This window comes from Sinohyriopsis cumingii, chromosome 10 (assembly GCF_028554795.1).
Source record: "Sinohyriopsis cumingii isolate HCF-2022 chromosome 10, ASM2855479v2, whole genome shotgun sequence".
Taxonomy (NCBI): Eukaryota; Metazoa; Mollusca; class Bivalvia; order Unionida; family Unionidae; genus Sinohyriopsis; species Sinohyriopsis cumingii.
Genome location: NC_142970.1, coordinates 19,485,661 through 19,513,276, shown reverse-complemented (window position 1 = coordinate 19,513,276; position 27,616 = coordinate 19,485,661). Strand labels below are relative to the sequence as shown.

Here is a 27,616-nt window from a genome sequence, read left to right as displayed (position 1 = left end):
CATTGTACATAAATTCTATCTATCTATCTATGTATCTATCTATCTATCTATCTGCCTGCCTGTCTGTATGTCTGCCCGTCTCCGTCCGTCCATCCATCTACCTATCGATCAATATATCAACCACGTCATCTTGACTAAGATGGCATACAATGCTATATAGAGCTATTTTATTAAAGCGTATTACATATATTATGCCAAATTAATAAGTCAGTGAGACTCTTAAGTTATACCGTCTAATGGGATTCATGTTGTATATGTTTTGAATTACATATATGGATTATAATTTATCAACACTGTTGATTGAAATTATCACTCAACAGTTGCAATTGATTATCAATAAACAGCTAATTGAATTTGTCTTAAAACTCTTGGTTGGCATTTTTAATCAGACAAGCTGCCTAACATATTAAAAAGAACACACCAGTGGAAAGTCATATATATATATATATATATATATATATATATATATATATATATATATATATATATATATATATATATATATATATATATATAATACAACACATAAGCCTAGGCTCACGAAATGCGCACATTAAATATGCAGTTTGATAGATATAAGAATCATCGTGATTAATCCCAAAAGCATCATTTTAGATCTGCCACATGATACGATGCCGTTCGGTGTTGACTAAATTGATATTCATTGCTGGAATCACACAATTATATATCTCTCCATGTATATTTATTCCCGTGTGTCCCTATTTGCATATTTGCTGGGGATGATTTTCATTCGATATGAATTCTCTTTGCAAGGTATTTGTCATCGTCCGTTATATATGTTCTGCAATAAAACCTTATTTTATTTTTGTGCATTCTCGTTTTTTTTTATTATTGATTTAATCTTCGTACTCGTATCTGACATCACGCCGATATTAGTATTATAATGAATTTTTCGTCGGTTATCAGCATCTAATAAATACTTGGCTGTTTCATCTGGATTTATTACGCAACCCATGTATAAACTCGTTGCTTTATTTATTCCTATACCGCAGAAACTCAGATAATTTTTTTTTTTCTTCACATGACTTGCTATTGTAGTAGGATACGTGCACACACGACTGGTTTCTTGATCGAGTCTTTTTTTTTTTTGTTATGTTGAAATCATATTATTGGTGTCATCTATAGCTCCGCGGGCGTAATGAGGAAGGCGCTTGATAAAACCCACGTGACAACATCGCTATGGTTGCATATAGTTGGCTGTGACTGTGGGAATATATTGGTGTGCCAATAAGTCTCCATGCTGGTGTACAACCTAGAGCTGGTCCAGTAACGGAATACCTTCTTCACAACGTTCCATGAATTACTCTGGGCTGTACTATACCAACTAATGCTATATGAAAATGTTCCACCTGGATGTGTTTATTTACAATGCAATATGTACAAAGGGTACATAAATAGGAAGTAGTCTTTAATCTTTCGTACATTTCCCAAAGCATGTATGCAGATGTCAAAGATTATTTTCTGACGTATTGTGGAAACTAAAAAGAAGCAAAAGTTTGTCGGTTTCTTTGTTTTCCGGAAGCGGCGATCCGTCTTTCTGACATTTGTGACGTTTTTCATCCAAAAATGAATTCTGCGTCCACTTCTTCCACTGTGGTAGTGAAATCAACAGGAGGGCCCTTGCCCGGGAAGGAAAGACACACGTGCAAGCAAGCGCCTGATCTTGAGGTATGTAAATACATGTTTGCAGGTAGTAACAGAGGCAGACAAATAAACAGACAGGATTTCAAACAAAGACAAGTCCTAGAGGCGTCAGCTGAAACCCATGTGGAAATGTTGACATGTTGTCCATATAAACGTAGAAACGTTACTTAACCTATTTGAGATTATAAATTATATTTGCATGCTCTTGAAGGTTTTGAAAATTTGCTGCCGAAAGTAAGCCACTGCCATGTTATTGGTCACATGATTACATACATTGTACATCAGCGTATACAATGTACATCATTCCAAACACTGTATATCATTACATGCATTGTACTTCATTAAATACATTGTTTCAAGAAATTATCGTAGACTATTTTTGTAATTACAAAATATATTTTCAGGTCCTTGAACCGTGGCACCATTTGCTGCATGAAAACAAAATCAATTACTCTTTGTATTCTTCTAATATTATTTTTTGGTTATGGCTAGTTTTATTACAATCCATTCTCCCCAATGAGATTTGCAATTATAGTTGAGTTCACAATGTGCAATTTTTTTACAAATCTTATTTTTCTTAGGTTTTTCTTAAATAAAAAGTAAAGTAATGCCATAATCACTTAAGGAAGCTATGATCACGTGGCTCTTGTATTTGGAATGTCTCAAGAATCACACGAGAAGTATGTTTGAACGAGACTCAATTACTAAGAGTGTGGTCCTTTGAACAATGGTTATCGGATGTCTCATGTTAGAGATTTCACGGAGTCGCACGAGAGGTCTGGTTTAAGGAGACTAAGTCACTAAGGTTGTCATCATTTCATCTTGGTCTGTCGAAGATCACAAAACGTCAAGACAGAAGTCTAGTTGTTCATTGTATAGATACAAGATTGGTCTATTTTAGTGTTTAGATACGAGATTGGTCTATTTCAGTGTTTAGATACGATATTGGTCTATTGCATAGTTTAGATACGAGATTGGTCTATTTCAGTGTTTAGATTGGTCTATTTCAATGTTTAGATAGGAGATTGGTCTATTTCATTGTTTAGATAGGAGATTGGTCTATTTCATTGTTTAGATACGAGATTGGTCTATTTCAGTGTTTAGATACGAGATTGGTCTATTGCATTGTGTATACAGGAGATTGGTCTATTTCGTTGTTTAGATAGGAGATTGGTCTCTTTCAGATTTTAGATAGGCGATTGGTCTATTTCAGTGTTTAGATACAAGATTGGTCAATTTCAGTGTTTAGATACGAGATTGGTCTATCTCATTGTCAAGAGAGGAGATTGGTCTATTTTATTGATTAGATCCGAGATTGGCTTTATTTTAGTGTTTAGATAAGAGGTTGGTCTATTTCAGTGTTTAGATACGAAATTGGCTTATTTTAGTGTTTAGATACGAGATTGGTGTATTTCAGTTTTTAGATACGAGATTGGTCTATTGCATTGTTCAGATAGGAGATTGGTCTATTTCAGTGTTTAGATAGGATATTGGTCTATTTCATTGTTTAGATACGAGATTGGTCTATTGCATTATTTAGATAGGAGATTGGTCTATTTCAGTGTTTAGATAGGAGATTGGTCTATTTTATTGTTTAGATACGAGACTGGACTATTTCAGTGTTTAGATAGGAGATTGGTCTATTGCATTGTTTAGATAAGAGATTGGTCTATTGCATTGTTTAGATAAGAGATTGGTCTATTTCAGTGTTTAGCTAGGAGACTGGTCTATTTCATTGTTTAGGTACGATATTGGTCTATTTCGGTGTTTAGATTGGTCTATTTTAATGTTTAGATACGAGATTGGTCTATTTCATTGTTTAGATAGAAGATTGATCTATTTCAGTGTTTAGATACGAGATTGGTCTATTTTAGTGTTTAGATAGGAGATTGGTCTATTTCAGTGTTTAGCTAGGAGACTGGTCTATTTCATTGTTTAGGTACGATATTGGTCTATTTCGGCGTTTAGATTGGTCTATTTCAATGTTTAGAAACGAGACTGGTCTATTTCAATGTTTAGATAGGAGATTGGTCTATTTCATTGTGTAGATATGTGATTGGTCTATTTCATTGTTTAGATACGAGATTGGTCTATTTCATTGTGTAGATATGTGATTGGTCTATTTCATTGTTTAGATATGTGATTGGTCTATTTCAATGTTTAGATAGGAGATTGGTCTATTTCATTGTGTAGATATGTGATTGGTCTATTTCATTGTTTAGATACGAGATTGGTCTATTTCGGTGTTTAGATAGGAGATTGGTCTATTTCATTGTCTAAATAGGAGACTGGTCTATTTGATTCTTTAGATAGGAGATTGGTTTATTTCATTGTATAGATACGAGAATAGGTCTAATTCAGTGTTTAGATAGGAGATTTGTCTATTTCATTGTTTATATAGGAGATTGGTCGGTTTCATTGTTTAGATAGGAGATTGGTTTATTTCATTGTTTAGATAGGAGATTGGTCTATTTCAGATTTTACATAGGCGATTGGACTATTTCAGTGTTTAGATACAAGACTGGTCAATTTCAGTGTTTAGATAAGAGATTGGTCTATCTCATTGTCAAGAGAGGAGATTGGTCTATTTCATTGATTAGATACGAGATTAATTTATTTTAGTGTTTAGATAAGAGATTGGTCTATTTCAGTGTTTAGATACGAGATTGGCTTATTTTAGTGTTTAGATACGAGATTGGTCTATTTCAGTGTTTAGATACGAGATTGGTCTATTGCATTGTTCAGATAAGAGATTGGTCTATTTCAGTGTTTAGATAGGATATTGGTCTATTCCATTGTTTAGATACGAGATTAGTCTAATTCGGTGTTTAGATAGGATATTGGTCTATTTTATTGTTTAGATACGAGATTGGTCTATTTCATTGTTTAGATAGGAGATTGGTCTATTGCATTGTTTAGATAAGTGATTGGTCTATTTCATTGTTTAGATACGAGATTGGTCTATTTCAGATTTTAGATAGGCGATTGGTCTATTTCAGTGTTTAGATACAAGATTGGTCAATTTCAGTGTTTAGATACGAGATTGGTCTATTTCATTGTCAAGAGAGGAGATTGGTCTATTTCATTGATTAGATACGAGATTGGCTTATTTTAGTTTTTAGATACGAGATTGGTCTATTTCAGTGTTTAGATACGAGATTGGTCTATTGCATTGTTCAGATAGGAGATTGGTCTATTTCAGATTTTAGATATGCGATTGGTCTATTTCAGTGTTTAGATCCATGATTGATCAATTTTAGTGTTTAGATACGAGATTGGTATATTTCATTGTCTAGACAGGAGATTGGTATATTTCATTGTCTAGACAGGAGATTGGTCTATTTCAGTGTTTAGATAGGATATTGGTTTATTTCATTGTTTAGATACGAGATTGGTATATTTCATTGCTTTGATACGAGATTGTTCTATTTAGATAGGAGATTGGTCTATTTCATTGTTTAGATACGAGACTGGTCTATTTCAATGTTTAGATAGGAGATTGGTTTATTTCATTGTTTAGATACGAGATTGGTATATTTCATTGTTTTGATACGAGATTGTTCTATTTCATTGTCTAGATAGGAGATTGGTCTATTTCAGTGTTTAGATAGGATATTGGTCTATTTCATTGTTTAGATAGGAGATTGGTCTATTTCAGTGTTTAGATACGATATTGATTTGATTGTTTAGTAATATATATATATATATATATATATATATATATATATATATATATATATATATATATATAAACGGTCATTTGAGACATTATAATAATTACTTTCATTGTACATTAATAATATAGTACACATGGCGCAAAGATAAACAGTGGTTTATTTAATTTATTCGAAAAGTAACTTGAGGATGATTACACAAACTTCACAACTGTTCCACAAATGCTCACCACAAGTCAGCAAAATTCAGCAATCCATAAAGTGTTTCATTACAACAACAGAGGCACGAAGAAATTAAAAAGCACTGCACATCACATAATCCCCGACGTTTTCTACATGTATTTGATTACTATAGTCTACATGTAATTGATTACTACAGTCTACATGTATTTGATTACTATATTCTACATGTAATTGATTACTACAGTCTACATGTATTTGATTACTATAGTCTACATGTAATTGATTACTACAGTCTACATGTATTTGATTACTATAGTCTACATGTATTTGATTACTATAGTCTACATGTAATTGATTACTACAGTCTACATGTATTTGATTACTATATTCTACATGTAATTGATTACTACAGTCTACATGTATTTGATTACTATAGTCTACATGTAATTGATTACTACAGTCTACATGTATTTGATTACTATAATCTACATGTATTTGATTACTATAGTCTACATGTAATTGATTACTACAGTCTACATGTATTTGATTACTATATTCTACATGTAATTGATTACTACAGTCTACATATTATCGATGACCGCAATCTACATATTATTGATGACCGCATTCTATATATAATCAATGACTACACTCAACATATAATCGACGATTACAATCTACATATAATCGATGACTACACTCAACATGTAATCGACGATTACAGTCTACATATAATCGATGACTACACTCAACATAATCGATGACTACACTCACCATATAATCGATGACTACAGTCTACATATACTCGATGACTACAAAATATATATAACAGACTAGTACAATCTATAATATTTAATTATACATGTACTAGATAATACACTAGATAATGCATGCACTAGATAATACATGTACTAGATAATGCATACATGTACTAGATAATACATGTACTAGATAATGCATGTACTAGATAATACATGTACTAGATAATGCATGTACTAGATAATACATGTACTAGATAATACATACATGTACTAGATAATGTACTAGATAATACATGTACTAGATAATACATACATGTACTAGATAATGTACTAGATAATACATGTACTAGATAATACATACATGTACTAGATAATACATGTACTAGATAATACATGTACTAGATAAAACATGTTCTTGATTAATGCCATCTTGAATTTTACAATATGCATGTAATATCAAACCATCAAGTCTAAGTATTCTTGTCAGAAATTGAAAGAAATACCACAGATTTCAAAATAGCGAGGAAATGCAAAAAAATTATAATATCCGTGTCCAGAGCACACGACGCTGAAAAATCCACATGTAACCATCAAAGAGACAAAGAGTTAATGACAACATGTTCAGGCAGCATAGTGGTCCGGAACCTAATTGTTCTAAATAATTGATTTGCATTGTCTCCATGGCTGCTGAATCTAATGATTCAAGTTATTGAAAGGGCTATTTTTTCTGCTCAATCATTATACATATAGCTATTGAAAGGGCTGCTTTTTCTGCTCAATAATAACAAATATAGCTATTAAAAGAGCTGCCATATCTGTTTAGTAATAACAATAATAACTATTGAAAAGGGTTCCTTATCTGTTTAATAATAGCCGATATTGTTATTGAAAGGACTTCCTTATCTGTTCAGTAATAACAACTATAGATATTGAAAGGACTCCTTTATCAGTTTAATAATAATAATAATAATAATAATAATAATAATAATAATAACTATTGAAAGGGCTGTCTTTTCTGTTTAATAATAATAATAATAACTATTGAAAAGGCAGCCTTGTCGTTTTAATAATAACAATACTAACTATTGAAAGAGCTGCCTTATCTGTTTAATAATAACAATAATAATTATTGAAAGGATTGCCTTATCTGTTTGATAATAGCAACAACAACTATTAAAAGGACTCCCTTGTCTGTTTAATAATAAAAATAATAACTATTGAAAGGACTGCCTTATATGTTTAATAATAACACTTATTAATATTGAAATTGGGTTCTTTATCTGTTTAATAATAACAACTATAGCTATTGAAAGGGCTGCCTTAGCTATTTAATAATAACAACTATAGCTATTGCAAGGGCTGCGTTATCTGTTTAATAATAACTATTCTAGCACTCTTGTCAAAGACCATTAATATATCAGATGTTGAACCCTGCAAACGAAACCATTGTGTAACTTTATGCCGTGTTAACTTGGAAACACATATGTCCGCTGTGTAGTTTTATGCCCTGATAACTTGGAAACACAGATACCCGCTGTGTAATTTTATGCCATAATAACTTGGAAACACAGAGACCCGCTGTGTAATTTTATGCCATGATAACTTGGAAACACAGATACCCGCTGTGTAATTTTATGCCATAATAACTTGGAAACACATATGTCCGCTGTGCAATTTTATGCCATGATAACTTGGAAACACATATACCCGCTGTGTAATTTTATGCCATGATAACTTTGAAACACAGATACCCGCTGTGTAATTTTATGCCATGATAACTTGGAAACACATATGCCCGCTGTGTAATTTTATGCCATGATAACTTGGAAACACATATGCCCGCTGTATAATTGTTTGCCATGTTAACTTGGAAACACATATGCCCACTGTGTAATTTTATGCCATGTTAACTTGGAAACACAGATACCCGCTCTGCAGACAAAACATGGGCAATCTCAGTCTGATGGAATAACTTTTCCTCACATGCCTGTATGTGTAGGATTATGTTTTCCATTGCAGTGAATAAAGATATCTTTAATCACGTGACTATATATGGCCATATTAGTCACAAAAAGGCATATATTCCCAGACTTACGACATCACTTCAGAATTTCTTCACACTAATCGCAACATACTTGTATCGCAAAATGTGAAGATGTTGAAGTTAATGTCTAAAAAACTGGACGTTTTTCACTTATCGGGATGTTTTGCACTTATCTACCTATCGTCAGCTGCAGACTCTATAGTCCGGTTAAGCGTCGAAAAAGCTTTCGTTGAAATTGTAAAAGAATATTATTCAAAGCTGAGGCACGACTTTGTTCCCGCATTGTTTAATCATGGGATAAGATTGGGTTTTGATATATTTTAATTTCTGATATTATACAAGCTCTCTTTAATGTACAATTTCGGACGTTGTGCGTCCACTATTTCAACGCCATCAATCACTGTCCTGTAAAAGGTGGTATTCTTTTAAACGTCATTTAACTTTGGCACTGAATATAGCAATGTATACATACCTTTCAACTCACTGTCTTCATTAGAGAAATGGAACACTGATATTGTTTTGTGTCAAAGAAAAATTTGCATTCTATTCTTCAAACATTTGTCTCAAACAAAGCCAATAATTTCCAAAATGACTTTAAGGCTCAACAATAGAAAATATGATTGGAACGACGCATGTACGTCTTTGTCTGTTAAAATGTAGATATTGACGTCCGTACGTCTTTTTCTATTAAAATGCAGATGTCGACGTCCGTACGTATTTGCCTATTTAAATGTAGTTGATGACGTCCGTATGTCTTTGTGTATTAAAAAAATGTAGATGTTAACGGCAATACGTCATTGTTTATTACAATCTATTCATTGTTGCCTGTACGTTTTTATCTGTTAAAATGTAGATGTTGACGTCCGTACTTCTTCGTCTATTAAAATGTAGTTGATGACGTCCGTACCTCTTTGTATATTGAAATGTAGATGTTGACGCCCATATGTCTTTGTGTCTTAAAATGTAGATGTTGACGCCCGTACGTCTTTGTCAATTAAAATGTAACCATTGGTAACCGTACGTCTTTCGCTATTAAAATATAACCATTGGTGCCAGTACATATTTGCCGATTAAAATGTTACCATTGACGCCCGTATGTCTTTGTATGTTAAAATGTAGATGTTAACGTCCGTACTTCTTTGTCTATTAAAATTTAATGGCGACGTCCGTACGGATTTGTGTATCAAAATGTAGATATTGACGTGCGTACGTCTTTGTCTATTAAAATATAAGCTTTCAAGCCCGTACATCTTTGTCTAAAAAAATGTAATTATTGACACCCTTATGCCTTTGTTTATTAAAATGTAACCATTGACGCTCGTACGTTTTTGTCTGTTAAAATATAATCAATGACGCCCGTACGTCTTTGTCCATTACAATGTAAACACTGACGCACGTAAGACTTTGTCTATTAAATCTAAGATTTTAACATCCTAACTTCATTGTCAATTAAATTGTAATATTGACGTCCGTACGTCTTTGTGTATTAAAATGTAGATGTTGACGCCCATACATCTTTGTGTCTTAAAATGTAAATGTTGACGACCTTACGTCTTTGTCTATTAAAATATAGTTATTGACATACGTACGTCTTTGTCTATTAAAATTTAACCATTGACGCTCGTACGTATTTGGCGATTAAAATGTAACCATTGACGTCAGTATGTCATTGTCTATTAAATGTTACCATTGACGTCCGTACATCTGTGTCTATTAAAATGTAATCATTGATACCCGTACGTTTTTGTCTATTAAAATGTAACCATTGACACCCGTAAGTTTTTGTCTATTAAAATGTAATCATTGACACCCGTAAGTTTTTGTCTATTAAAATGTAATCATTGATACCCGTAAGTTTTTATCTATTAAAATGTAATCATTGACACCCGTAAGTTTTTGTCTATTATAATGTAATCATTGACACCCGTAAGTTTTTGTCTATTAAAATGTAATCATTGACACCCGTACTTCTTTGTCTATTTCAACGTAACCATTGATGCCCGCACGTCTTTGTTTTAAAAAAAATATAACTATTCACGCCCATACGTCATTGCCTCTGAAAGTGTAATCATTAACGCCCGTAGGTCTTTGTCTATTAAAATGTAACCATTGACGCCCGTAGTCTTTGTCTAGAAATTGTAACCATTGACACACGTGCGTCTTTGTCTATTAAATTGTAATCATTGACGTCCGTACGTCGTTGTCTACTAAAATGTAACCATTGACGTGCGTACGTCATTGTCTATTAAAATGTAACCATTGATGTTGCTCTTTGGATGTATGAGCCTTAATGCGATTTCCTCAACGTTAGCGAGCGAATATTCAACATCAGTTTTCATTATTGTTTAATATTAATTTTCATTATTATTCAATATTATTTAACGTCAGTTGTCACTATCATTCAATATTATCTAAGGTCAGTTTTGATAGCTAATTAAGATCAATTTTCATTATTATTCATTATTATTTATGATCAGTTTTCATTAGTATTCAATATTATTCAAGATCAGTTTTCATTACTATTCAATATTATTCAAGATCAGTTTTCATTACTGTTCAATATTATTCAAGATCAGTTTTCATTTGTTATGTTTTGTTCGCAGCAAGGTAGGTACGTAATGTTTTTGTTTGTCAATTACCTCCCTTTTCACTGTAACCTTTATATGTAAGGTGCAATATCAGCCTAGATATATCAGTGGTGCAATCTATCAAAGCTTAGTACGATTTAAAAACTGATATAAATAGTCTCGTATCACGAAACAAAGTCGGAAAGAGAAGGGGACATTTATATAACATTACGAAAGAAACTAATAATTCAGACTTGGGTGTATGTAACTTAAGGGTATCTTTAAAGCCTAGCTTGTTATATAAAATCGACTCATGACACATATGTCGATAAGAAAAAATACCATCAAACTTACTTATATATCCCTCTGTCTGACTGTAAAGATTCATTCCTGTCTGTTTCTCTCATTGGTATGTCTACGAATCTGTGTGAGTGTGTGATTTGGATTTTTAACGTAGCTTTAACAATTTTTCAGTCATGTCGCTACGATGTCTGCAGTGTAAAAGTTTATAGTGATGTCTAGCACTGGGGCATCATGCCGCAGACATGTGGCATGATGTCCCACCCAGTCACATTATCCTGACACCTGGCCGCCCAGTCCTAACACTAACCTCTTAATGGTGAGCGCCAAGCGAGGCAGCTGTTAGTATCATTTTTGCAAGTCTTTGGTAAGACTCAACCGGGGATCGAACCCACGATCTCCCGCATCCGAGGCGGATGCTCTAACCACTAGGCCACCGGAGCGGTCGTCTCCCAATCTACATGTATGTATGTATGTATGTATGTATGCACTAACGTACGCATGCATGCACGCACGCACGTACCTACGTACGTACGTATGTATGTATGTATATACGTGTGTGTGCGTACTTGTAATGTGCCTGTTATACATGCAACATATATGAGTGGATGAAAATACTAGAGTTTTTCACCCACGAGATGAAATGTATCCGTTAGTCAATCGTTTCAAGAAAATATTCTTTTTATTTTATGCTCACATAAGTTGGCTACCTAAAGTTTGTGACATAGTGAATTAACAGATTTCTTACCGTAATGTGAGCTGTTTACCGTACGTGTTCTGCTGTGCTATGTGTATCTGCGCACAAAATTAGTTCCACGTCAGATTGATAAAAATTAACTGATATTTTCAGAATAACAAACTACAAGTTTCAAGGATAGCAGACAGGGATTATTAATAATAACAATGACATGTACATAAGGAAAAAGTAGTTCACTGACAGAAAATCAAAGGGAGGTATGTTCTGACCCCAAAAAGTAGATCCTGTAGTGAAAATATAGTTATTTTTTCACTACAGTGAAATATCAATATTATTTTAATTAGAAAATCAAGTAATTCACTGATTAACACACACACACACACACACACATATATATATATATATATATATATATATATATATATATATATATATATATATATATATATATATATATATATATATATTGAAACATGCCAAGAATACGAGTACAAGCCACTAATTTATGGCCATCAAAAATCAAGATTTACTCTAAGAAAGGTTTCTGTTATTTTGTATTGATTCTTCTCTTTAGTATCGATACATGTCATGAAATGGCATGGTCTTCATTTCATCGAGTCATCAATGACAGATTCTGCAAGTCTATACATAATGTGTTAAGGAAAAATGATTTTATGAAACTATTTGACTGTGTTGAAATGATGTTTTTAATGTTGTGCCAAACTATCCAGGTCCATGTTTATGTAGAGTATTCAAGAATGGAACCCCTATCACAGTAATGGGACGTTTCTTTTCTTCGTTTTTTTGGCTGTTTGTTTTTTTTTTTAAATTCACCGGAAACTTCACATTTTTATAAGATGAATGAATACATTGCATTGCATCGGTTGGATGATCCAACCCTCACGGGGATTTCAAAGACGATTTTCGTATAAATCTATATTTTTCATGTGATCAACGCACGATTAAGATCAAGAATACGACGCTCAAATATATACTGACGTACACGAGAATGTGTACTGACGGACATCTAAATATAGCATCTATTTTGACGGACATTAGAAACGTCAAATCCATGCTAGTGGACATTATGAACGTCAAGTCAATCTGACGGACATTAGAAATGTCAGACTAATTCTGAAAGGCATTATGAACGTCAAGTCAATATTGACGGACATTAGAAATGTCAAGTCAATACAGAAGTCAATATTGATGGAAATTAGAAACCTCAAATCCAACTAATGGAAAGAATTTTAACAATTTGAAAAAACGAATCCTGGAATACCATCAGTTTGTAAAATTAATGCCCGTCCGTCAACAAATAAGGGCGCTGTTACTAAATATTTAAACAAATTTTTAAGCAAGATCTCTTCATGACCTATTGACATAGTTCTGATTTAAAAGCACCTTGACATGAATACCGGATCTTCTTATAATGATAGGATGACCTTTGAACTTATTGAAACAATGCCGGTCCAATATGACCGTCGTTATTAAATATGAAGACCTTGAAACAACTTATTTTCCAAAACACCAAAAAAGGGTTTTACAAAATTTATAGAAAGTATTCTGACATAAAGAAATTCAAAGTATTTATAAATATTGACAATTCCCCTTTATCGTGGCCGTAGCAAATTTAGGAATATTTGAACTTTTTCCGCAAAACTGCTAAATGGAATCAGACCATACTTGATAGACTGCATCCTGGCATAAAACGTTTGCCGATATTCTACTTAAAAGTAAAAAAAAATAATTTAAAAAAAACTTTTTTTTTAAACTTTGAACAGAAGTTGATAAAACTTGATTGACAACATACTGGCACTCACATCTTACACAAAATATTGTCAATTGACCATCAGTTCGGCCAGCGTTAACAAAAACCTAAAGTTATTGAAATGACCCTTTTCGTAAATTTATGCTGAAAATGACCCTTTTTGGTAAATTTTTGCTGAAAATTACCCTTTTTTGTAAATTTGTGCTGAAAATGACCCTTTTTCATAAATTTTTGCTGAAAATGATATGAGTTTTACTCGTTCCAGGCTAGGTATTGGCTGTATGATAGAAATGATACCAGTTTAAGGTGTCCCAGGCTTAGTATTCGCTATGTGTTCAATATGATACGAGTTTAAGGTGTCACAGGCTTGGTATTCGCTATGTGCTAGAAATGGTACGAGTTTAAGGTGTCCCAGGCTAAATATTGGCTATATGCTGAAAATGATACGAGTTTAAGGTGTCCCAGGCTAAATATTGGCTATATGCTGAAGATGATACTAGTTTTACGTGTCAGGAGCATGGTATTGGCTTTATGCTGAAAGTAATACGAGTTTAAGGTGTCCCAGGCTATGTATTGGCTATATGCTAAAAGCAGTACGTGTTTTACATGTCTCAGACTCGGTCTTGACTATTTGTGGAAATTATGTGGATTAGACGTTTCCCAGGCCAGGGCTTGATTGTATGCTGAAAATGGCACGTGTCGCACGTGTCTCTGAGTAGGTCTTAACTGTATGCTGGAAATTATGCTGTAATTTGGAAATGGCTTTTCGCGTTGGAGGCTGGGTAGTAAATTTATGGAAATGGCACTGTTTTTGTGAGCCACGGGTTAAGTCTTCATTGTGGCCCAGAAATGGTATGGATTTTGCCTGTCCCAGGCTAGGTCTTAATTGTATGCTGTAAAATGAAAGGGATTTTACGTGTCACTGGCCACGTTTTAATTGTATGAAAATGACAAGAGTTTTATTTACCCGGGTAAGGTCTTGTGTGGAAGTGTCTCTGGCCTAGTCTTACTTAAATGCTGTAAGATAGACGGGTTTACTGTTACTCATGCCAGGTATTAACTAGATGGATATAACATGGATCTCTTCGTATCCCAGTCTAAGTCCTAGTTGTGTTGAATGTCCCAAACTAGGTCTTATTTGTATGGAAATAACGCGGCTTTTACGTGTCTCAGTCAGGTTTTAACTGTATGCAGGAAATGACATAGTATTTACGTGTCATTGACCAGGTCTTAATCGTATGCTGAAAATGGCACTATTTGACATGTCCCAGACTTTGTCTAAATGTTATGTTAGAAATAACAATGATTGTCCCATGCTATGCCTTAATTCACACGGAGTTTACATCGTCCCAACATGTGTCTTAATTGTTTGCTGAAAATGATACGACTTTGACATTTCTCAGGCTAAGTCTGAATTGCTTGCTAGTAATGGCATCGATTTTACGTGTCCCATCCTATCTCTTACTTGCGTGCTGGAAATGATACAAGTTTCACTTGCCACTGGGTCTGTCTTGATTGAATGGAACTGACAAGGATATTACGTGTCCCGACTTAGGTCTTAATTTTGTGGATATGACACAGGTTTTTACGTGTCCCAGGTCAGATCTTAATTGTATGCTAGAAAGTACGCCGATTTTATGTGCCACAGACTATGTCCTCATTGAATGCTGAAAATTACACGGGGTTTATGTCACATGCTTTGTTCTAGTTGTATGCTGGGAGTGACACGGGTTTTATAACCCAGGCAGGGTCTACATTTTATGCAGATAATGACAATGGGTTGACATGTCGTAAGCTAGATCTTAATTACATGCTAGTAACGATGCGGATTTTACATGTCCCAAGCTATGACTCGGTCCTAATTGTATGGAAATAAAAATGAATTTTACCTGTACCAGACTAAGTTTTAATTTTATGTTGGAAACAACACGGGTGTTACGTTTTGCAAGCAAGGCCCTGATTATATGCCGGAATTGAGACGGGTTTTATGTAACCCATGCAAGCAAGGCCTTTAGCGTATGCTGGAATTGAGACGGGTTTTATGCAATCCATGCGAACAAGGCCTTGATTCTATATCGGAAATGAGACAGGTTTTATGTAACCCTTGCAAGCAAGGCCTTGATTGTATGCCGGAAATGAGACGGTTTTTATGTTACCCATGCAAAGTCTTAATTGTTTGCCCGGAATAACACTGGATTTACGAGTCATGGGCTAAATCTTAACTGTATTATTTGACCTCAGTTTTATGCTAAACCAATTAATAACAACAATTAATAATACATAATTGTCAAGAAAATATTTTGTCCTCTTTTTTCTACATAATACTGAGATTTGTATTTAATGTGGTATCTCGTACCCATTTACTTTTACAATTTAATGTGGCATTCTCCGCACTAAAAGCCGAGTATCATGCGTCCGGACAGACATTATGTAGCACGTGATCAATGTTACTTCACAGAAAAATAACATATTATCATTCGGGTGTTTATAAAATATTATGTTGTGAAATAAAAATAATTAGGATATAATTTTACTTTGGTGTGTCACTCAAACTAAAGTAGCATCATCGTCGGACATTGAGAAGCCGATGTGGTTTAGTGGATGGCGCGTTGGACAGGCGACCAGAAGACATGAGGGTTGGAACCAGACTTGGATGGGCACTGCTGGGTGTCGCTTGAGTAAAACGCGTTACTTTTATTACATCTACAAGGTATAACCTGTCATCTGTTTATGTACATATACAAATCAAACAAGCATACAAACACTGGTGTGTTTACTTAGCGATACGGGGGCCCCGAGTGGCCGAGTGGTCTAAAGCGTTCTTCGTTACGGATCACTGCCATCTCACCTCTGTCTGCGGCTGTTCGAGTCTAGGATTCAGCCAATGTGGATATGTGAGAAAGCTTGCCAGTAGCTTCTCGTGGGTCGGTGGTTCTTTCCGGTGTTTTCCCGGGTTCTTCCTCCACCATTAATACTGGCCGCCATGTATAGCCTATCGTGTGCTGAAAAATGACGTTAAACCCCACAACAACAACAACAACTTAGCGATACGAACCAAGCAAACAAACACACGCCGATATTGTGCCCTATATTCCCAATTTTGGACCTTTTTAAATTCCAATGTGCTTGGCGTTCATTTTAAAATATTATTTTAAAAAAGAAACAGGAAAATTAAAAACCTGGTTAGAGGGAAAAAAAATCGTTTGATAACGACCTTAGAGAACATTTCAGACTTATTGTATTGAGGTACGCCCACGCCATGAAAATACGTTCTTTACGTGGCATGAAAGCAGCGTACATATGTAAGTAATATAGAGGTATCTAGTTATGTGGTTACGTACATGCGAAACACATCAACAAACAATTTTATTTGCATTCCACCAGTGGGATTATGACGTCTAGTTAGGAATGTATGGATACCAATACATTCATTCCTCAAGTGTTTTCGCCAGTGTATATCATAAACCTTCTTTACATCCACCAAGACAAATCCTCATTGTTCATTAGTTAATGCACACAAATTCTTGTATTAATCGAAGATCAACATTGCGTTAGCCGTGGAAGTGTTTTAACATGTTCAGCTTACTTCTAAATACTCTGACCGATGTGTAACTTGAATGAGCTATATATCGTCTATTCCAACTGTTTTGACAGAGTAAACAAGGCATATTCACACTATGTTGTTAGATGGGGCAAAGGTTATTGTAGGTCAAAGGTCATTGCAGGTATATATAAAAAATTGGTCGTTTAGTTTTAATGACCTCTTACAGGAAGGAGCAGGACCTGATAAGTAAACTGTTACATCTTACATAATCTCTTTTTCTGAAATATGAGCTAAATAAGAAAAACACGTATGGGAGGTGGGGGTATTGTCCGTAAAACAATGTATGTAACAGGAAAAGAACAACCCACCAGTCTGGGTCGTAAAATGCTACATCAGACATAAACACGCTGAATCCGGGAGAAATATTTGGATTATTGAAGATTTCTTGTGTAAGTTCAATGTACAGCTACTCATTTGAATGTAAACAGTTTCATCCAACCGCTTTAGGGAGACAGTCCAGCTGTGAACTTTTTAAACCTGGAAAATAGTTTAGGGAGACAGTCCAGCTGTGAACTTTTTAAAACTGGAAAATACTTTAGGGAGACAGTCCAGCTGTGAGCCTTTTAAACCTGGAAAATAGTTTAGGGAGACAGTCCAGCTGTGAACTTTTTAAACCTGGAAAATAGTTTAGGGAGACAGTCCAGCTGTGAACTTTTTAAACCTGGAAAATAGTTTTAAAAAGAGTCATGACGTTAAGCATGTCAGATTCCATATTCACTTTAATCGTTGATAGATGGTTGTCGCAGACAGTATATGATATAGCTTCTGTGACTAAGTGACAACATGGGCAAACATATCTTCGGAAACAAGTGCTATATTATTGTATCTCTCATTGCGTATTAAATCTCAAAAAGTTCATTGCAAAACGTGTGTATCATATCAGAAATTGTACCATATCAGAGCGTCTTCATTACAATAATTTTCAAGAAATTAGAATTTATATTTGATATTGGAGAAATTAAATAAAGTTTATTAATTAATTATGAAGACCTTTACATCTTCCTGAAAGTAATTCAACCTTTACACTTTTATTTTATCGCACACATCCAGGTTTTATATGATCACTGCACAAAATGCCTCACAAAAATACTGACAAAGACTGGTTATTAAATTGTGTTATTGTTCCAGGACAATAATACAACTTGCCTCACAAAGCGCTGACAGACGGGTTATTAAATGGTGTTTTTTCTCAAGACAACAACACAAATGCCCCACAAAGCTCTGATACACTGGCTGTTAAATAGTGCTGTTATCCCAGAACAACAACACAAATTGTCTAACAAAGCGCTGACAGAGACTGGTTTTTAAACCATGTCCAACAAAACAGAAATCATCACAACGCATTTTCAAAGACTGGCTATTAGTTTATCCCAGTCCAACGATTCTAATTTAATAGAGATTGTTGGAATATAGTATTGGGTCTAGAAACTCACCTGGGATTAGGGATAACTTAATTAGCACAACAATGAACCCGATCCAGGTTGTAATGACGGATCTGTGTTAGCTGTCTTGTTTGCAGTAAGAAAAACCTTTTTCTTTTTTTTGTTGTTGTTGCTGGAATTATACTGGAAACATACCTTTATATAAGTAACTTTGTTCAGCGGATACAGACAACCATGCAAACCAAGCTAGTATAGTCCTCGGCGGATACACGCAACCATGCAAACCAAGCTAGTAGAGTCCTCAGCGGATATATACAACCATGCAAACCAAGCTAGTAGAGTCCTCAGCGGATACACACAACCATGCAAGCCAAGCTAGCATATTCCTCATCGGATACATACAAACATGCCAACCAAGCTAGTAGAGTCCTTAGCGGATACATACAAACATGCAAGCCAAGCTAGTATACTCCTCAGCAGATACACACAACCATGCAAACCAAGATGGTAGAGTCCTCAGCGGATAAATACAACCATGCAAATCAAGCTAGAAGAGTCCATAGCGGATACACACAACCATGCAAACCAAGCTAGCAAGAGTCCTCAGCGGATACACACAACCATGCAAACCAAGCTAGTACAGTCCTCATCGGATACACAACCGTGCAAACCAAGCTAGTAGAGTCATCTGCGGATACACAGAACCATACAAACCAAGCTAGCAGGAGTCCTCAGAGGACACATACAACCATACAAAACCAAAGTAGTTGAATCCTTATCAAATACACGCAATCCTAAAAAAATTACACCATTAGAATCATAAACTTAAACAAAAACTGTACAAACGAAAACTGGTAGAATGTTCAGTGGATACATACAAGCTTAGAGTCCTCAGTGGATACATACAACCAAACAAAAGCAAGTTAGTAGAATCTTCATCGGATACACACAATGATACAAAGGTTTAAATTGAAACGGTTACATATAACTATACAATAACAACCTGATATAATTCATATCATATACATATAACAAAGCCAAGCTAGTAGAAATTGTACTGGATACATACAACCATTTAAAGCCATGTTAGTTGAATGCTCAGCAAATACATAAAACCACACGAAGCCAGACTAGTTGAATACTTAGCGGATACATTCCACCGTGCAGAATCATGCCAGGCGAATGCTTAACGTATGCATACGATCGTAAGCAATACAATTAACCGATTTCTAACCGGATACATACAATCATGCAAACTCAAGCTAGTAGAATGCTGAGTGGATAGATACAACCATGCAAAGCTGATATAATGCATTTTTTAATAGAATAATAAAACATAAATATTGATTGCAATGTATGCCCTAGTGTCCTGTGTAACGTAGTTGCATCGAGTTTGTACAACGGCTGTTCAACGGCGTACAACTTTCACGTGTCTTTAAACTGTAGTGGATAATACATATTTTGTTTGATATTTCCAAGAGGTTGTGGTGGGGGTGGGTTGGGGGTAATTTGTTTATCTTTTCAATTTATTTAATATCTTCTACTCTCAACGGAAACAATGTTTGTGCACAGGATCCTATTTCAGTGTCGCTTCACGCAATTACGATTTGAATGCCATGCCAATCAGTCACGACCCATATCTACATTTCGTTTAAAATCCGAAAAATATTTTTGTCAGTTTTAAATAATGTATGACATATAAAATTATCTTGAGCAAATAAATACACGATTAGGCTAAGTCTTCATGTCTCAGTTCGCTGTTTAGCTTAGACAGTCATGTCGTATTAGATTGTTTGATTTCATGTCTCAGTTCGCTGTTTAGCTTAGACAATCATGTCGTATTAGATTGTTTGATTTCATGTCTCAGTTCGCTGTTTAGCTTAGACAATCATGTCGTATTAGATTGTTTGATTTCATGTCTCAGTTCGCTGTTTAGCTTAGACAATCATGTCGTATTAGATTGTTTGATTTCATGTCTCAGTTGGCTGTTTAGCTGAGACAATCATGTCGTATTAGATTGTTTGATTTCATGTCTCAGTTGGCTGTTTAGCTTAGACAATCATGTCGTATTAGATTGTTTGATTTCATGTTTCAGTGTGCAGGTTAGCTATGTCTTCATTCTCAGAACGCTGTTTAGTTTAGACTACATATCTCAGAACGCTGTTTAGCTTAGACAATCATGTCGTATTAGATTGTTTAGTTTTGATTTCATGTTTCAGTGTGCAGGTTAGCTATGTCTTGATTCTCAGAACGCTGTTTAGTTTAGACTACATATCTCAGAACGCTGTTTAGTTAAACTTCAGGTCTCAGAACGCTGTTTAGTTTGGACTTCATGTCTCAGAACACTGTTTAGTTAAACTTCATGTCTCAGAACTCTGTTTAGTTTAGACTTCATGTTTCAGAGCGCTGTTTAGTTAAACTTCATGTCTCAGAACGCTGTTTAGTTTAAACTTCATGTCTCAGAACGCTATTTAGAATTCATGTCTCTGAACGCTGTTTAGTTACACTTCATGCCTCAGAACGCTATTTAGTTTTTACTTCATGTTTCAGAACGCTGTTTAGTTTAGATTTAGATTAGACTTCATATCTCATTACACTGTTTAGCTTAGACGTTATGTAACAGTACACTGTTTATATTAAACTGCATATCCCAAAACACTGTATAGATTAGAATTCATATCTCAGAACACTGTTTAGAATATACTTCATGTCTCAGAACACTGTATAGATTAGATTTCATGTCTCAGAACACTGTATAGATTAGAATTTATATCTCAGAACACTGTTTAGAATATAATTCATGTCTCAGAACACTGTATAGATTAGATTTCATGTCTCAGAACACTGTATAGATTAGATTTCATGTCTCAGAACACTGTATAGATTAGAATTTATATCTCAGAACACTGTATAGACTATAATTCATATCTCAGAACACCATAGATTAGAATTCATATCTCAGAGCACTGTATAGATTAGAATTCATGTCTCAGAACACTGCATAAATTAGAATTCACGTATAAGAACACTATAGATTAGAATTCATGTCTCAGAACACTGTATATATTATAATTCATGTGTCAGAACACTGTATAAATTATAATTCATGTCTCAGAACACTGTATATATTATAATTCATGTCTCAGAAAGCTGTTTAGTTAAACTTCATGTCTCAGAACGCTGTTTAGTTTAGACTTCATGTCTCAGAACGCTGTTTAGAATTCATGTCTCAGAACGCTGTTTAGTTACACGTCATGTCTCAGAACGCTATTTAGTTTGGACTTCATGTTTCAGAACGCTGTTTAGTTTAGATTTAGATTAGACTTCATATCTCATTACACTGTTTAGCTTAGACGTTATGTCACAGTACACTGTTTATATTAAACTGCATATCCCAGAACACTGTATAGAATAGAATTCATGTCTCAGAACACTGTATAGATTAGATTTCATGTCTCAGAACACTGTATAGATTAGAATTCATATCTCAGAACACTGTATCGATTATAATTCATATCTCAGAACACCATAGATTAGAATTCATATCTCAGAGCACTGTATAGATTAAAATTTGTGTCTCAGAACACTGTATAAATTAGAATTCATGTATAAGAACACTGTATAATTATAATTGATGTCTCAGAACACTGTATATATTATAATTCGTGTCTCAGAACACTGTATAGATTATAATTCATGTCTCAGAAAACTGTATAGATTAGAATTCATGTCTCAGAATAAATATACTTGTCGCCTTTTATATCAAATCTTGTGTTCAAAAATGGCGTTAAACCCACAACAACCAATCAATCGATTCTTTTTTAGCATTAGCTGGGTTAGATGTATTTAAGTCTATTAAAATCGATTGAGTTTTAATGCTACACATAGTCAAGCTTTCGGTTTTTCAATTGTTTGTCCATCTTTTAAGATTAAAGATATTAATGTGGAAATTCGAATGTATGCTGCTATTTGTGATATCGTGATGGACTTTTCCATCTTTTTTAATGTGCAATAATGATTTTATATATTATGTGTGGGTGTGCGTGCGTGTGTGTGTGTGTGTGTGTGTGTGTGTGTGTGTGTGTGTGTGTGTGTGTGAATTCTTTGTAGTAACGACCAATACAAGAAAACATATTCTTCCTTATTAAGGAAATGTACACCTCGACATGTGATAACCTTTAGAAAGAAATGATAGCATTACTCTTCATTCTCAGATAACCTCAACTCTCCGACCACATGTTTATCACACGCCCAGAGTAATTATTAAAACACTCGTTTATCACACGTCTGGAGTATTTATGATAACACTGTCCAGTACCCATTGCCTCCACGCTATCCATAATTGTTGTCTAAGTGGTTAGAAGGCCTTTTTCTGATGTGGTTGTGATGGGATTTAATCCCGGGCAAATCATTAAAAGACTTATAAATATGGTACTAACGGCTTTATTTCGTGGCGCTCAGAATTAAGAGATAAGTGTTAGGACTGGTCGCCCTTGTGTTAGGACAAGGGCACTCGATGGGACATGATGCTACATGTCTGCGGCATAACGCTCCATTGCTATACATCATTAGAAACTGCAGTACTATAGACATCTCTGCGATATGACTGAACAAATGTTAAAGCTGCGTTAAAAATCCAAATCGCGTGCGCGCACAAACACAAACACATTTCAACAATTAAATGTCATAGTAATTTGTAAGGCACACTTGGCATTACCTTCTGTTTCTTACCAGTTCATTGTCAGAACAGTAATTGGCTCCTTCTAATGGTGCAGTGATTACATTAGGCTGAAGGTTGTTACTCAGGTAACAGTAGACTGAAGGTTGTTCCTCTGGCAACAGTAGATTGAAGGTTGTTACTTAGGTCCTATCAAGTTATGTATGTATGTATGTATGTATGTATGGATGGATGGATGGATGGATGGATGGATGAATGGATGGATGGATGGATGGATGGATGGATGAATGGATGGATGGATGGATGGATGGATGGATGCCAATGTATGTATGTATGTATGTATGTATGTATGTATGTATGGATAGATGGATGGATGGATGCCAATGTATGTATGTATGTATGTATGTATGTATGTATCGACGGATACGAGTCAATATATTGTCTTTATTATCACTATATAGGCTGATTCTTAATCTCTTTATCAAACTTTTAGCTTTGGAATATGAAACCATCTCCACACGTTCGAAATGACAGGTCAAAGGCTGTATCATTTGCCAGCAAAGTCAGTCGGTATAAAGGCCTAATAAGGGCATCTTCATTTTCCACCGTGTACAATCAGCATTGAAAATGATGAGGGAGATAGCAAATCACTGTCATTAAACGCAACGTGCAGTGAACATTGAACATTATAGAGTATAACAGTGGCTCCCAACCCAAATCAGGATCATATGGATGTTCTGGTTGGTTGCAAAGGTACGCCATTTCTTTTTTGTTGGAGGGAGGCAACATTTGTAAAAATGTTGAAACGGGGTAGTGAGGCCCAAATCATTTTTCATGGTCGCGGCCATAACAGATTGGGAATCATTGGGAGTATATAATACATCGCTGTGATTGTATATCATGTACAATCAGCATTGAAGATGACAGAGTAGATAATTTATCACTGTGATTAAAAACCATGTACAATCAACATTAAATTTTGTCGTTGAGTTTAATTATAGTGGCGTTCGCACAATTGTGCATGTGCCACTTTTTCTGACTGCACCGCAGCCTGCTAGTTGTTCCTGGGGAAGGGGATGGTGCCACCTCCCCCAGGCTTTTATGGATTCAAGGAACCCTGATAGTTTGGCCTCAATCTGTGGGTCCATAAAGGTCCCTACAGTTGAATGGTTGGCTGTCATTAGTGGGAAGGACAGCTCGGGAACGGTCCTGCTTGCTTTTTACATCGCTGGTTTCTTGTTGCATTTGCCTGGTTTTTTTTTTTTTTTTTCGAGATTTTTGTTTTCTTCTTCAAAATGTTCTAAAAGGAGGGGGGATGTTCTATGCTGTTTATAGAGGTTCTTAGTAGATATCATGTATGAAGAGAGATTTTCAAGGCTATTATGGGATTACTAGTCGAGGTGTTTAGGGTGTGTTTCCTACGTTATGCTATTTATAAGTTTTTAGATATTACCTCTTTAAGTTATTTATTAATTGATGTTTTTAGAGATTGAATGTTATTTATACTTTATTTAGCAAGGGACCGGTGTCCTAGCCGATTACACGGTTCATCAACATTAAAAATGATAAAGTTGATAATACATCAATGTCATTAATCACCATGTACAATCAACATTAAAAATGATAAAGTTGATAATACATCAATGTCATTAATCACCATGTACAATCAACATTAAAAATGATAAAGTTGATAATACATCAGTGTCATTAATCACCATGTACAATCAACATTAAAAATGATAAAGTTGATAATACATCAGTGTCATTAATCACCATGTACAATCAACATTAAAAATGATAAAGTTGATAATACATCAATGTCATTAATCACCATGTACAATCAACATTAAAAATGATAAAGTTGATAATACATCAGTGTCATTAATCACCATGTACAATCAACATTAAAAATGATAAAGTTGATAATACATCAGTGTCATTAATTACCATGTACAATCAACATTAAAAATGATAAAGTTGATAATACATCAGTGTCATTAATCACCATGTACAATCAACATTAAAAATGATAAAGTTGATAATACATCAGTGTCATTAATCACCATGTACAATCAACATTAAAAATGATAAAGTTGATAATACATCAGTGTCATTAATCACCATGTACAATCAACATTAAAAATGATAAAGTTGATAATACATCAGTGTCATTAATCACCATGTACAATCAACATTAAAAATGATAAAGTTGATAATACATCAGTGTCATTAATCACCATGTACAATCAACATTAAAAATGATAAAGTTGATAATACATCAGTGTCATTAATCACCATGTACAATCAACATTGACAATGATGAGTATATAGTGTTTCTCTGGGATTAAACACTGTCTGTAATCATCACTGAAAATGATAAGGCGTATAATGAATTACTATAAATAAACACTAGTGTATTTTGATCAGTGGATCCGCCAAGAGCATCAGGATACGGTTGATTCATTAGCCATATTAAACGATTTTACCACCCACCCCCACGACTCAAAACAAAAGAAAAGTTTTTTTTATTACATCTTTCTTTCCATCTGAATCGATATTATCTTCTGCCAAGGAGAATAAAAACGAACATCTCAAAGGATTTCAAAACAAATTAAATTATCGTGAAAATTGTAATATGCCATGAGAAGTCAGTCTTGTTTATCTTCATCTAAGATATGCCATATAGAGATGCAAAATGTATCAGTCAATGAAGTAATGGATGTAGCTGTGCGTGTTTGTTGCTGTTTCAAATAAACTCTTTCTTCCACATTAGGGTATTAACGTAATATTGCAGGACTGTGCCAATCTATCATTCAGATCGAATAAAATGTAATAAGACCAATTATTTTTTGTTGTTTTTTTGTGTTATTTTTATTTTATTTTTATTGATCATTTGTGCGTCTCCTTTTCATAAATATGTTTGGCACATTTCGACAAGTTCATGTTATCACAATTTGTTTAGGTTAATGTTATTTGCGACTTTCAGATGCGTGGAATTTACTATTGTAAAGTTCAATGCTGACATTAGTAAGTACGCACCCATGTCTACTTTCACAAAATTTACATTCCTTTTCCAGTATAAGATGTAACTTTAGACTCTAACTTAGAGTGGGATTTGAAACATGGTGTCAAATCTTAATAGTTTTCTGCGCGGTCAGCTAATCATCTGTCCGTGTTGTAGATAAAGCAATTTCTGCTGCAAGTAGCTTGATGTCATTGTCAGTTACTTGTCACAAGTCAATTGCTTGCTGGTTTTGGGTCAATTACTTGTCACTGGTAATTTGCTTGCTATTTTCTGGTAAATTACTTGTCACTTGCCAATTTCTTGCTGGTTTATTGTCAGTTACTTGTCACTTGTCAATTGCTTGCTGGTAACTTGTATTGAGTCAATCACACCCAATTTGGAGATCAAAACTGGTAAGTCGGAATAGAGTTTGCTTTGTTCTACCGACTTATCCTTACAATTCTACTTCTGAAATGACGTTTTTCATACACCACACATTTGAGATGGTGTTGAGTGGAACTCAAGTCAAATCTTAAGCCATTTTTTTTTTCTGATATAATCTGGAGTTTATACTCTCTGGTATGCGATCTTACCATTCTACGTCACTCGAATGCAGACGGTATGCTTGCATCTGACGATGTATCATAGCAATTGGTAGAAATCTATCTAGAAATCTGTGTGGCTCAGAGAAGAAAACCAGTGCATATAAATAATTACTTCTTTAGTATCTTTTTTGCGCTGCATCTTGTTCGTTAACCATTGCTTATAAAAAAGATTACCGGAAGCAGTTTCCTTCGAATAATTGGGTACCTCAATAATAAAAATCAAGCTTTATTAAAAGCATGGTTTCGTCTCTGATTTTGTTATAAGCAGCGTATGGTGAAAACGTTGTAGCGTACCAAAGACACCAAATTCCTAGCTACTTCTCTCATCTAGCTCCTTATCAGAGCTTTCTGATTTCTTTCAAACGTATCTAACAATTTGTAGAACCATCTGAAATGGACCCGATGTTAAATCTAGTGCAAAAAACAAGCATGTTCCAAATGCTCTTGAATTGGGTTAGTAAGATCATTTTCTTTAATAGAATGTGTCATAAAAACACCATATATATATATATATATATATATATATATATATATATATATATATATATATATATATATATATATATATATATATATATTGGCGAAAGCAGTATTAGGGTTAACACATATAGTATAAAGGTACTCAGTGTTTGTACAAACACGCTTGATCTTAATTAGCTTGTGTAGATAAAGAATGTGGTA

At 34.4% G+C, this 27,616-nt stretch overlaps 1 protein-coding gene across 1 annotated transcript in view; it reads left to right on the top strand.

Moving 5' to 3' along the window:
- Positions 1–1,284: 1,284 nt before the first annotated feature.
- The window catches only part of LOC149789678 (dipeptidyl peptidase 4-like), a 255,050-nt gene continuing 228,718 nt past the window's right edge, over positions 1,285–27,616 (top strand). Inside the window, exon 1 of the mRNA XM_089971694.1 lies at positions 1,285–1,689. Coding sequence (XP_089827820.1) covers positions 1,588–1,689 — 102 coding nt within the window. The 5' untranslated portion in view covers positions 1,285–1,587. The remainder of the gene's footprint in view (positions 1,690–27,616) is intronic.